Genomic DNA, 13,498 nt, shown 5'->3' with positions numbered 1-13,498 from the left:
CTGAAGACAAGCCGACTAAGGACATGGATTACTGGAAGCATGCCCTGTGGTCCGATAGGGCCAAGATAAACTTATTGGGTTCAGATGGTGTCAAGCGTGTGTGGCGGCAACCAGGTGAAGAGTACAAAGACAAGTGTGTCTTGCCTTTAGTCAAGCATGGTGGTGGGATTGTCATGGTCTGGGGCTGCATGAGTGCTGCCAGCACTGGGGAGCTACAGTTCATTCAGGGAAACTAATGCCAACATGTCCTATGACATGCTGAAGCAGAGCATGATCCCCTCCCTTTGGAGATTGGGCATCAGGGCAGTATTCCAACATGATAACAACCCCAACCACACCTCCAAGACGACCACTGCCTTGCTAAAGTAGCTGAGGGTAAAGGTGATGGACTGGCCAAACCTAAACCCTATTGAGCATCTGTGGGGCATCCTCAAATGGAAGGTGGAGGAGCGCAAAGTCTCTAACGTTCACCAGCTCTGTGATCTCATCATGGAGGAGGAGTGGAAGAGGACTCAGTGGCAACCTGTGAAGCTCTGGTGAACTCCATGCTCAAGATGGGTAAGGCATTGCTGGAAAAGAATGGTGGCCACACAAAATATTGACACTTTGGGCCCAAGTTAGATATTTTTACCTAGGGGTGTACTCACTTTTGTTGCCAGTGGTTTAGAAATGAATGGCTGTGTGTTGAGTTATTTTTAGGGGACAGCAAATTTACACTGTTATACAAGCTGTACACTCACTACTTTACATTGTAACAAAGTGTAATTTCTTCAGTGTTGTCACATGAAAAGATAGAATAAAATAGTTATAAAAATGTGAGGGGTGTACTCACTTTTGTGAGATTAATATATTATATATATCTTGTATATATTTTAAATGTTTTTTAAATATACAAACACACCTTACCTAACCTCACCATAATCACAAAATATCTACAGACTGAACATACAAATAATTCTGCCATAGTTTGCCTGGGTACCATTTTTTACTACAGATACCCTTTAGCCATACTTAAAGCGGTAGTAAACACCGCTTGGTCATTTGTATCTACAGGTAAGCCTATAATAAGGCTTACCTGTAGGTAAAAGGAATATCTCCTAAACTTGCACCGTTAAGGAGCTATTCACCCTGGATGCAGGCAGTTACGTCTCTGGTGCATGCACTCTGAAGGTCCTGCATACCTTGCCAGACCTTCAGAGCTTTGACCCAGAACGGAAGGCTCCCTGACATCAGCACTACTTTGGCCAATCACATAGCTGGAATGCGCTACCCTGAAGAAAGACCGGGGAAAAAGGTCAGCCCTCTCAGCGGTGACATTACAGTAATGGAGGGCTTCGTTCCAAGGTGAGTATTTCATAATGTGCTACTATCCGGTGCATAGTAGCACATTATGCCATTGCCTTGCAGGTGTTTTTTTTTTTTTTGTTAACAACAACCGCGGTTTACAAATGCTTTAAGGGATCCGGAAATCCTGGAGTGAAGTACTACAAGCAGGCTATGAGGAAAGACAAGGTGTCAGGTCATTCAGAAGGTAGTGGTGACTGTAGGGGTCATAAGTGCTTGGTAGAGAAGGAATAAGGAACATTTCTCTTTCATTTCTTATACCAAATTTGTTAAAGGTGTTAAAGGGTCCCTGCATTGCATACTGATGATCGGGGTCCTGATGACCTGAATAAGTATGAATTTAGTAAAGCACTCATGGACAGTGCATACCAAAACACCTATGTGGACAGGGCACCTTGGGCACTGAAGCACCCATGGACAGGGCAAACTTGCTACTGGAGCACCCTTGGGCAGGGCAAACTTGCTACTGGAGCACCCTTGGGCAGGGCACGCTGGCCATTGGAATAGGACTTTGCATAGTATACAGGGACTGAGTCTCCAAACAGAAGGATGACTTTTTAAATGGCTCTCATAGTAATCATTACATTGTCTATTAGGTCACATTGTATTGTTCTTTACTTGGTAAATTACTAAAGTTGACATTTACTGTATGCTGGATTCTGCAAGGAAAAAATGAATGAGTGAATTTAGTATAGGCGCACCTTGTGTATTTCTGGAAACTGATTTCCTTGGGGATGGAGAGTGGGAGGATGATGAGAAAGCAGAGGAGGCTCATGGTTAATCTTGGATCCAGGTACCATGGCTGGAAACTTTCACCCACTCCATTCATGGTCAGGTTTACATGGATCGAGTCACACACTGCACAGGGAAGAAACCACAATGTATGTAAAATACACATCATACCTGTTATAAACACACTCTTAATATGAACAAATTATAAAAACTGAATACATTGGTTGGGATGAGGAGGTTGCAATGGACCCTTCAGTACTGGATACAGTTGTAATATTTTAATATAAAAAGAGAGATTATGTAACACAGCCAAGTCATCTTTTTATATAAGCTACTTTTTCTTCTTTTAATTTTCTCAGTAATTATTATAAGACAGGCTTTGCATCAAATGAGGCTGAACCTGATAAGAAAGCATCATCATTCATGGGTAGACTTATCTTTAAATACAGTTCTGATTACTAGCAGAACTAGACTTTTATCAATGTCATTATCCTGAAAATAGATTCTTTCCTCAGCTTTAATACATTTACCAAGGGTCTGACCATCCAAAAGTTATATATTTATTTGTGTTGCTGATGGAACTTCAAGTCATATTTTACAAGACAGCTAATGACTATGTCCCTGCTCACCTTGGGGTGGTTCTAAGTTTTCTAGAACACTAAATAAAATCTCCACTAGGAGGGGGATATCCTGGAAATGGCTGCGACTAGTGCACAGACCTAGGAACTAAGCACAGAGATCTGAGAGACATGAAAGTTTGTTAGGTTGTAATCAGTGCTTTAAGTGGTCCGGTATGCACTGGTACTCAGTACCGCCACTTCCAAATATGGCTCTTGAGCATACCGCCACCTCTCCGTACGCTCATTTTGGACATCTGTGCCCTCAACTGCCCCCCCCCCCCCAAGAATATTTCCCACTCCAGAGCCAGACCAGTCACCACCAGTGAGTCCCTCTGCTCCGGAGTCCAAGCCCAGGCCAGGGGGGGTGCTCTGTGGGGACCCTGATGTGGGGTTGGGGGGGGGGGATTTATAGGCTATAATAGAGTACCGGCACCTCTTTTGAGCCACTTAAAGCACTGGTTGTAACTCTTCAGTATCTACAAAAAACTAAACCATGATCCAATGCCTAAATAGTCTTTTCTAGTATAACAGTGCAAAGTATTATGCTACTGTATATAAAAAAAAAAATGATTTACTAGTTAAGTGACCTTAGACAGACATGCGTGGTCAAATACTAAAAAAAGCATTATATGTGTGCAAAGTTCAGTAACTTGAAGCAACCAGCTTTAATAATTTCATAACAATGAAGGAGAATTAGTCATTGGCTGATATAAGTTTCTGCACTTTGTGCATCCCTCCTAACTTTGATAAATGAGTCTGCTTGTTTTTAAAAGAAAGAACCTAGAAGGGTAACTCACAGTTTTCTAGCTGATCCTCCACCACACGGAGAAAAGCCACAGATATCATGAACAGGTTGAATATGAAGCAGATTCCACAGAGTTTTCCAATTGCTGGTCCACAGACATCTCTCACCACTCCCTGGTAGGTGGAATGGCTACTAAGAGAGGATGCATATCCAAGAATTACCAGTCCACTTATGAGAAAGACCAAGGAACCCTACATTGAAAATGAAATAGAAACAGTCATGCAACCCAAACTTCACTTGATTCCACTATATATGTAAAGAAAAAAAACATTTTCATAGTTTATGTATACAGTGTGTAGTACAGGGGGTGTCAAACTCAATTTAATTGCTGCATCAGCATTATGGTTGCCCTCAAAGGCCTGGTTGTATCTTTAAGACTAGATGGCCGGAGAAAACCCCCATCAGAAGTTGAGTCCTCCACCCTCCCCTACATCACAGGCCACCCCCATTATCTTGTGCTGCTGCTGGGAAGAAGCTGGAGCTGAACTAGGAAGCAGAAAGTGTAGGGCAGGGGTGTCAAACTCAATTTGATTGCAGGCCGCATCAGCATTATGATTGCGCTAAAAGGGCTGGTTGTATCTCAAAGACTATGTATGCAGAAATCATGAGTACATTACATACAGAGTGCCGAGTTTAGGAGTACACAGTGTACAGAGTGAAGGGTTTATGGTTGCATTATGTACAGAGTGCAGGGTTCAGGAGTATACAGGGCCGGTGCTAGACTTTTTCGCACCCTAGGCAAGACCAGCTACTTTCACCCCCCCAAAAAAAAAAAAAAAACTGTACACATTTTCCCCTTCCTGTATACACTTCCCCCCTTTAATCCTACACACCCTTCCTGCACACACTGCCCCCCTTTAACACTACACCCCTCTTCATATACACACTGCCCCCCTTTAACCCTACACCCCCCTTCATATACACACTGCCCCCCCATTTAACCGCACACACCCCTTCATATGCAAAGTTCACCCCTCTCTAGAGGTGACATCCACGGGGGGATGAGGAGGTGACAGGAGAGGAATGTGGCACTGGCCATGGCTGTACCCTAGGTGGCACTGCCTAGTGGTAGCACCGGCCCTGTTTGTACAGAGTGCAAAGTTCAGGAGTATGAGGCATACAAGGTGCAGAGATCAGGGGTGCACTGTGCACTGAGTGCAGGGTTGAGGAATGCGCTCCATCCACAGCCCCCATCTCTCTCCCCTCCCCAAAGGTCATTGATTGGTGGGTTGAACAGCAGAGATAAATGTTGAAAACATATTAAGTGTGAAAAAAAGATTAGACAAACTCCAGCCAAGCTGGGTTGCCCTTTGTAGTCTCAGAGGCAGACTTCTTCTTTGATCATGGTAATTTTTGACCCTAACAACCAGTTTGAAAAGGTATCTTCTTGGTACTGATAATTCCATTACTGCTATTCAGGCTTGTGCCCTTTTTTCAGTTGCCTATTTTATTATCCCACTAGCCTTCAGGTACTTACAGCAATAGTATTATATCACTAGCATAGAAGTTCTGTTGAAAAAAACAGTGCTAAAACACATATCTAATTTGTTACTTCCCAGCTTGCAGCTTTACCACTGTGATGCATTTAATACATTTTTGTAATCAACAAAAATAGTGCTGAATAAACATAAATCAATTTATGTGCAGAAAAAAAAAAAAAAAAAAAAAAAACATTAATTAACCACAGGATCAATTAGTGTACTAAAAGTATCAAGAAAACCATATTGTGAATCTAGTGATAATTGTGACAAAGTCTGTGCTTAGTAATAATGGGTCCACAATAAAAAAAAAAAAAAAAAAAAAAAAACTTAAAAGGGATAATCCCCCACTGAATCTTCCAAAAGATGTGCGCTCACCTTACAGATTGACCCTCACTACAAACGTGAATCAAGCTGGAAGAAGCCAAGGTCAGAAATGGTGGCCACAGATGGAAACTCTCATGGGCAAATGGACACTTCCAAGAATCCCCAGCAGGAACCACAAACTCAGCTGCAGAACCAGTTTCAAAAGGCATTGCATACTGCCCAGCTCAAGAGAAGAAATGAATCATAGTGCTCACTGCCTTAAATTTCTTCATTAATATAAAGAACATATATGCATTTACTTTTATAAACAATATGCAGGCATTGGTAAACACAAAAAGAGCGGTTGTCTCATCCTCATAAACTAAAAATCTGTGCAGTCAAACACCACCACTCAGGGATAAGTTAAAGCAAGCAGCCCGCGGTGTGTGTGTGTGTGTGTGTCTCTCTCTCCCAAATCGGTAAGCTCCTTCTTACGCATTTCATCAGTGTGACATCATAAGGGCACCTCTGTAGGCATAATTTACCCCCTTGAATAATAATTCCATTTAAATTGTGTAAAACAATTTCATTTGAGTTTGTCATGCCTGCTTTATAGCAATAGAAGGGTTTGTTAGGTTATGCAGTGATAGACATGTTGGAAAGCATTTACATCATGAGGATCTAATAATTCCCTTTAGCGCTCCACCTTTGACAGAGCCAGAACAATGATATGATGGATCTTGGAAATTTGGAAATGAAAGGGAGAATAGACAACTCTCTCAGTGCTTATGTTTTTTGGAGGAATGTTTCTCAGCTATGACCTCACTAAAGCTACTTGGTATCTTTGGAGTGAGAATAGTTGAGGGTTCTTTGAGAACGAAAGACACTAAAAATCAGCTACTTTGAGGGTTGGCGCATAAGATCCTACCATCACACGGATAAACTTCAAAGCCTAAAAGCATTGGTATCTCTGGATTTCAAATATGGTTACAGGGCTAGACACAACACATACAGTCCGGTCCATAAATATTGGGACATTGACACAATTCTAATCTTTTTGGCTCTATACACCACCACAATGTATTTGAAATGAAACAAACAAGATGTGCTTTAACTGCAGATTTTCAGCTTTAATTTGAGGGTATTTACATCCAAATCAGGTGAAAGGTGTAGGAATTACAACAGTTTGTATATGTGCCTCCCACTTTTTAAGGGACCAAAAGTAATGGGACAATTGGCTGCTTAGCTGTTCCATGGCCAGGTGTGTGTTATTCCCTCATTATCCCATTTACAAGGAGCAGATAAAAGGTCCAGAGTTCATTTCAAGTTTGCATTTGGAATCTGTTGCTGTCAACTCTCAATATGAGATCCAAAGAGCTGTCACTATCAGTGAAGCAAGCAATCATTAGGCTGAAAAAACAAAAACAAACCCATCAGAGAGATAGCAAAAACATTAGGTGTGGCCAAATCAACTGTTTGGAATAACCTTAACCACATGCTGACCGCCTCCTGTATATTTACTGCAGCAGTCAGCCGCTTACAGGCAAAGCGACGTAGTGCTACGTCGCTTGCCCACGAGCCTTGTTAGTTCCCTGCTGAGCCAGCGCGTGTGACCGGCAGCTCCGATGGCCGCCAGCCACTCGCGATCTCCCGCAGGAGAGGGAGAAAGACAGACGACTGATGTAAACACAGCCGTCTGTCATTCTCACCAAAGTAATCACTGAGGCTATGCGATCCTGCTATGTAGGATCGTATGTCTCTGTGATGCCACGCCCCCCCACACAGTTAGAATCACACACCTAGGAACATACTTAACTCCTTGATCACCAGTAAAGTTAACCCCTTCCCTGCCAGTGTCATTTTTACAGTAACAGTGCATATTTATAGCACTGATTACTGTAGTAATGTCACTGGTACTCCCAAAAATGTCAGTCAGGCGTCCGATCTGTCCGCCGCAATGTCGCAGTCCCGCAAAAAAAAAAAAAAAAAAAAAAAAAAAAAAAAAAATTACATAAATCTTTCCCGTAGTTCGTAAACGCAATAACTTTTGCGCAAACAATCAAAATACGCTTATTGCGATTTTACCAAAAATATGTAGCAGAAAACAAATTGGCCTAAAGTGTTAGAAAATTTAGATTTTTACATTTTTTTTGAGAATTTCATATAAAAAAAAAAAAAAAAAAAAAAAAAAGTGAAACATATTGTTATTTTTTCAAAACTGTCGCTCTTATTTTGTTTATAGAGCAAAAAATAAAAATCGCACAGGTGATCAAATACCACCAAAAGAAAGCTCTGTTTGGGGGGAAAAAAGGACGTAAATTTTATTTGGGTACAGCGTCGCACGACTGCGCAATTGTCCATTAAAATCACGCAGTGCCGAATCGTAAAATAGGGCCTGTTCTTTGAGCAGCCAAATCCTCCGGGGCTTAAGTGGTTAAAAAGAAAGAACGCACCGGTGAGCTCAGCAACACCAAAAGACCTGGAAGACCACAGAAAACAACTGTGGTGGATGTGTCACGGAACCATGAACCAGACGTACAACAACAGATAAGTGAAAATAAGAAGGCTTTATTGAAAATCAAGCTGTAAAGCGAAAGTCCAAACGGATGGCGAAACCGAGGCAGAGTCCTTGCGAAGCCAGAGGTCAGGAACCAGGAGGGTGGTCAGACGAAGCCGGGATCAGGAACCAGCAGGGTAGTCAGACGAAGCCAGGATCAGGAACCAGCAGGGTAGTCAGACGAAGCCAGGATCAGGAACCAGAAGCAGCAGCAGTCTTAGAAGCATGTGAACACAGGAGGACCAAGCAAGGAACTGAAGCCACAGACCTCCTATATATATATATATATATATGAGCTAGGCATCCAGCTCCTCCCAGTGGGAAGGAGGAGCCGCAGGGTGGGAGGCTACAAGAAACCCAGAAACCAAGATGGCCGCCAGCACATGTCAAACGAAGGAGAACAGCAAGAAGGTAAGACCATGACAGTACCTCCCCCTCAAGGGCCCCTCCTCCGCGGAGTAAAGAACGGTTTCTGGGGGAAGCGTGCGTGGAAGGCTCGGAGCAAGGCAGGAGCATGGACAACTGCACCCGACCGCGGACCAGGCGTGAGTCCAGGATATTGCTCACCTCATACTCCTCACGATTGCCCACTTGGACCGGACGAGGCCGAGGAAGTGAAACGATTACACACCAGTGGCTTCAACAGGGAGACATGAAACACGTTGGAGATCCGTATGCCAGGAGGAAGCGCAAGGGCATAGGCTACCGGGTTTACCCTGCGAAGCACTCGGAAGGGACCAACAAAGCGAGGCGCCAGCTTGGGAGTGGGCACTCGAAGGTTGAGGTTGCGGGTGGACAACCATACACGGTCTCCGGCCTGGTAGGAAGGAGCAGGCGCTCGTCTGCGATCAGCCTGGAGTCTCTGGCGCTGCGCAGAGACCTCAAGGGACTTCTGGATCTGTACCCAAGAAGCACGTAGGACGGAAAGGTGATCCTCCACAGCCGGAATATCCTGGGGAGAGAATACCTCCGGTAACACGGCAGGTTGGAACCCATAATTGGCCATGAAGGGAGACGTCCCAGAGGAAGAGTTCACCGCCGTGTTCCTGGCAAACTCAGCCCAAGGCAGGAGGTCAACCCAATTGTCTTGGTGATCGGAGACATAGCAACGAAGGAATTGCTCCAAGGCCTGATTGGATCGTTCTGCGGCCCCATTGGACTGAGGGTGGTAGGCCGAGGAGAAGGAGAGATGAATCCCCAACTGGGAGCAAAAGGCGCGCCAGAACCTGGACACAAACTGACTCCCCCGATCCGACACCATCTCCTTGGGCAAACCGTGCAACCGGAAGACCTCCCTGGCAAAAATCGTGGCCAACTCCTGTGCAGAGGGTAACTTCTTGAGAGGAACACAGTGGCACATTTTGGAAAATCGATCCACAATCATGAGAATGACCGTATGGCCTCGGGATGCAGGGAGGTCCACAATGAAATCCATCCCCAGGTGTGACCATGGGCGCTCCCCGGTGGCTATGGGTTGCAGAAGGCCCAACGGAAGGTGCCGAGGGGACTTACTGTGGGCACAAACGGAGCATCCTGCTACATATGCGGCGATGTCGGAACGTAGGGAAGGCCACCAGAACAGACGTGAAACAGCCCAGGACAGCTGATTCTTTCCAGGATGCCCCGCGGTCTTGGAGTTATGGTAGGTTCGCAACAACCGAGTGCGCAACTCCTCAGGCACAAAACATCTGCCGTTGGGTCTCCCAGAGGGAGCACCAGATCTGCTCACCCAGGGGAGAGGTCAGGCTGGTGCGAATGGCGGCCAGGATCTGATTCGGAGGTATGACCGAAGTCGGAATCGACTCCTCCCTGGACAGGTCGGAGTACTGCCGTGATAAGGCATCCGCCCTGATGTTCTTGGAACCGGGTAGGTAGGAGACCACGTAATTAAAACGTGAAAAGAACAGAGCCCATCTGGCCTGACGTGGTGTCAATCTCTTAGCCTCAGAAAGGTAGGTCAGATTCTTGTGGTCCGTCAGGATGAGGACCGGAACCACCGAACCCTCGAGCAAGTGCCTCCATTCTTTAAGGGCCTGCACGATGGCCAATAACTCCCTGTCACCAATCTGATAGTTGCACTCCGCGGAAGACAGTTTCCGGGAGTAAAACCCACAAGGAAGCAGAGGACCCTCTGGTGTTCTACGCTGAGACAGAAGGGCGCCTACTCCCGTCTCAGATGCGTCCACCTCGAGGACAAAGGGCAACCCAGGGTTGGGATGCGACAGAATCGGAGCCGACACAAAGGCGGACTTTAGAGCCTCAAAAGCTCGGATGGCCTCGAGCGGCCAGACCTGGGAATTACTGCCCTTCCTGGTCAGATCCGTGAGAGGCTTGGCTAGCATGGAAAAGTCCCTGATGAACTTCCGATAATAATTGGCGAAGCCCAAAAAGCGCTGCAGGGAGCGAAGACCACTGGGCTGGGGCCACTGTAAGACAGCCGAAACCTTCTCAGGATCCATGGAGAACCCCTCAGCGGAAATGATGTAACCTAAGAAGGTTACCTGGGATCGGTGAAATTCGCATTTCTCAAGCTTACCGAACAGCTTGTTCTCTCGTAACCGTTGCAACACTTGTCTGACATCCAGAATGTGGGTCTCCATGGATTCAGAATATACCAAGATGTCATCCAAATAGACCACCACACACTGCTGCAACAGGTCACGGAAAACATCGTTAATGAATTCCTGAAAGACTGTGGGCGCATTGCACAACCCAAAGGGCATAACCAAGGATTCATAATGACCGGTCCTGGTGTTAAACGCGGTCTTCCACTCATCGCCCGCCTTGATCCTTACGAGGTTATATGCCGCCCTCAGGTCGAGTTTGGTAAAGACCGTGGCCCCTTTAAGGCGATCGAACAGCTCGGAAATCAAGGGTATCGGGTAAGCGTTCTTGATCGTGATGCGATTGAGACCCCTGTAATCGATGCAAGGCCTCAACTCACCGCCCTTCTTTTTCACAAAGAAAAATCCAGCCCCTGCCGGGGACGAGGATTTGCGAATGTGTCCGCATGAAAGCGCCTCCTTCACGTACTCCTCCATGGCCTCATTCTCCGCTACCGACAGTGGAAAGACCTTGCCACGAGGAGGAACGGCACCAGGTTGTAACTCGATGGCACAATCGTATGGGCGATGCGGAGGTAGGGCAACCGCGCGCACCTTATCGAATACATCCCGGTACTCCTCGTATTCAGGAGGCAACAGAGAGTCCGAGGAAGTACACAGCAACTTGACAGGCCCATGGATGCAACTAGCCCCACACTGCGGTGACCACGAGAGGATCTCGGCCGATCTCCAATCGAAAGTCGGATTATGCTTCTGGAGCCAGGGGTACCCCAAGACCACCGAGTAGTGTGGAGACGAAATAACCTGGAAGCAGACCGACTCTCTGTGAACGGCACCAATGGCTATCCCCACTGGAAGGGTCTCATGAGTCACGTGTGGCGGCAGAAGGGGTCTGCCGTCTATCGCCTCAAGAGCCAGTGGAGAACCTCGGGCCTGCAGAGGAATGGAATTGGCGGCAGCGAACACACTATCAATGAACAAACCACCAGCACCAGAGTCCACCAACGCCTGGGTCGTCACTGAGCCCCCGACCCAGGAGAGGACAACAGTGATCAGTGGTTTGTCAACACGGGAAACCGGGGACGAGGAGACTCCACCCAAGATCTGCCCCCGACAGGATCTCAGGTGCGAGCGTTTCCCGGACGGTTCGGACATGCCAACCGAAAATGCCCACCGAGACCACAGTACATGCATCGACCCTCGCGTCTTCGGAGTACCCTCTCCCCCTCGGACAGGCGAGCAAAGCCCAGCTGCATGGGTTCACCCCCAGCCAAGTCATCCCCAGGAGGCGTGGGAGGAGAGGGAGGCACGGGTGGGACAGCAAAGGTAGGCGCCAATCTGTTAGGAGGCCTCCGCAGACTCTCCTTAAAGGAAGGTCTCTCCCTGAGTCTGGTGTCAATCAAAATCAAGAAAGAAATAAGAGACTCGAGCTCCACTGGTAGGTCCTTAGCTGCAACCTCATCCTTCAAGGCATCCGAGAGACCATGAGAGAAAGCAGCGACCAGAGCCTCATTATTCCAGCCCACCTCTGCTGCCAGGGTACGAAACTCAATGGCGTATTCAGCTACGGATCGTGAACCCTGTCTGATGGACATAAGGAGCTTCGCAGCAGAGGCAGCACGAGCCGGCACATCGAATACCCTCCGAAGAGAAGCAACAAAACCGGAAAACTCGGCAATCACCGGATTGTTGTTCTCCCATAAAGGGCTGGCCCAGGCCAAGGCCTTGTCCAAGAGCAGCGAAATTAAGAAGCCCACCTTTGATCTCTCAGTAGGAAAGGCATGTGGCAGCAACTCGAAATAAATGCCCACCTGGTTAAGGAAACCTCGGCACTGAGTTGGCTCTCCCCCAAAGCGCTGTGGAAGGGGGGCAGAACCGGTCATACCCCGAAACACCGCAGGCGCAACAACAGGTGTCGGGGTAGACTCTGGCGCAACAACCGGAGCGGCAGTAGGAGCGGGCCCAGGAGCGACAACCGACCCATCTGCAACGGGAGCGAAATGAGCCGTGCGTTCAAGCAGGGTTTGCAACGCCACGGCGAACCGACCCAACAGGTGATCCTGCTGATCAAGTCTGGCAACCAGCGTGGGTAGCGAGGATGGCCCTGTACCGTCAGAATTCATGGCTTGGTCCTAATGTCACGGAACCATGAACCAGACGTACAACAACAGATAAGTGAAAATAAGAAGGCTTTATTGAAAATCAAGCTGTAAAGCGAAAGTCCAAACGGATGGCGAAACCGAGGCAGAGTCCTTGCGAAGCCAGAGGTCAGGAACCAGGAGGGTGGTCAGACGAAGCCGGGATCAGGAACCAGCAGGGTAGTCAGACGAAGCCAGGATCAGGAACCAGCAGGGTAGTCAGACGAAGCCAGGATCAGGAACCAGCAGGGTAGTCAGACGAAGCCAGGATCAGGAACCAGCAGGGTAGTCAGACGAAGCCAGGATCAGGAACCAGCAGGGTAGTCAGACGAAGCCAGGATCAGGAACCAGCAGGGTAGTCAGACGAAGCCAGGATCAGGGACCAGAAGCAGCAGCAGTCTTAGAAGCATGTGAACACAGGAGGACCAAGCAAGGAACTGAAGCCACAGACCTCCTATATATATGAGCTAGGCATCCAGCTCCTCCCAGTGGGAAGGAGGAGCCGCAGGGTGGGAGGCTACAAGAAACCCAGAAACCAAGATGGCCGCCAGCACATGTCAAACGAAGGAGAACAGCAAGAAGGTAAGACCATGACAGGATGACTGAAGAAGTCTTTCCCTGGTGAAGAAAACACCCTTCACAACAGTTGGCCAGATCAAGAACACTCTCCAGGAGGTAGGTGTATGCGTGTCAAAATCAACAATCAAGAGAAGACTTCACCAGAGTGAATACAGAGGGTTCACCACAAGATGTAAACCATTGGTGAGCCTCAAAAAAACAGGAAGGCCAGATCAGAGTTTGCCAAACATCTAAAAAAGCCTTCACAGTTCAGCTTGTACCAGAGTGATGGGAAGAGAAGAGTATGGAGAAGAAAAGGAACTGCTCATCATCCAAAGCATACCACCTCATCATGGTGGTAGTGACATGGCATGGGCATGTATGGCTGCCAAAGGA

At 47.2% G+C, this 13,498-nt stretch overlaps 1 protein-coding gene across 1 annotated transcript in view; it reads right to left on the bottom strand.

Moving 5' to 3' along the window:
• Nucleotides 1–13,498, bottom strand: part of SLC38A8 (solute carrier family 38 member 8) — a gene marked incomplete at both ends in the record, with an annotated part of 105,331 nt that overhangs the window by 76,304 nt on the left and 15,529 nt on the right. The window contains 2 exons of the mRNA XM_082270846.1: nt 2,046–2,202; nt 3,494–3,692. Coding sequence (XP_082126972.1) covers nt 2,046–2,202; nt 3,494–3,692 — 356 coding nt within the window. The remainder of the gene's footprint in view (nt 1–2,045; nt 2,203–3,493; nt 3,693–13,498) is intronic.

Source organism: Pelophylax lessonae (genome assembly GCF_965119305.1).
Source record: "Pelophylax lessonae genome assembly, chromosome: 10".
Classification (NCBI taxonomy): domain Eukaryota; kingdom Metazoa; phylum Chordata; class Amphibia; order Anura; family Ranidae; genus Pelophylax; species Pelophylax lessonae.
This window is presented reverse-complemented; position numbering and strand designations above follow the sequence as displayed.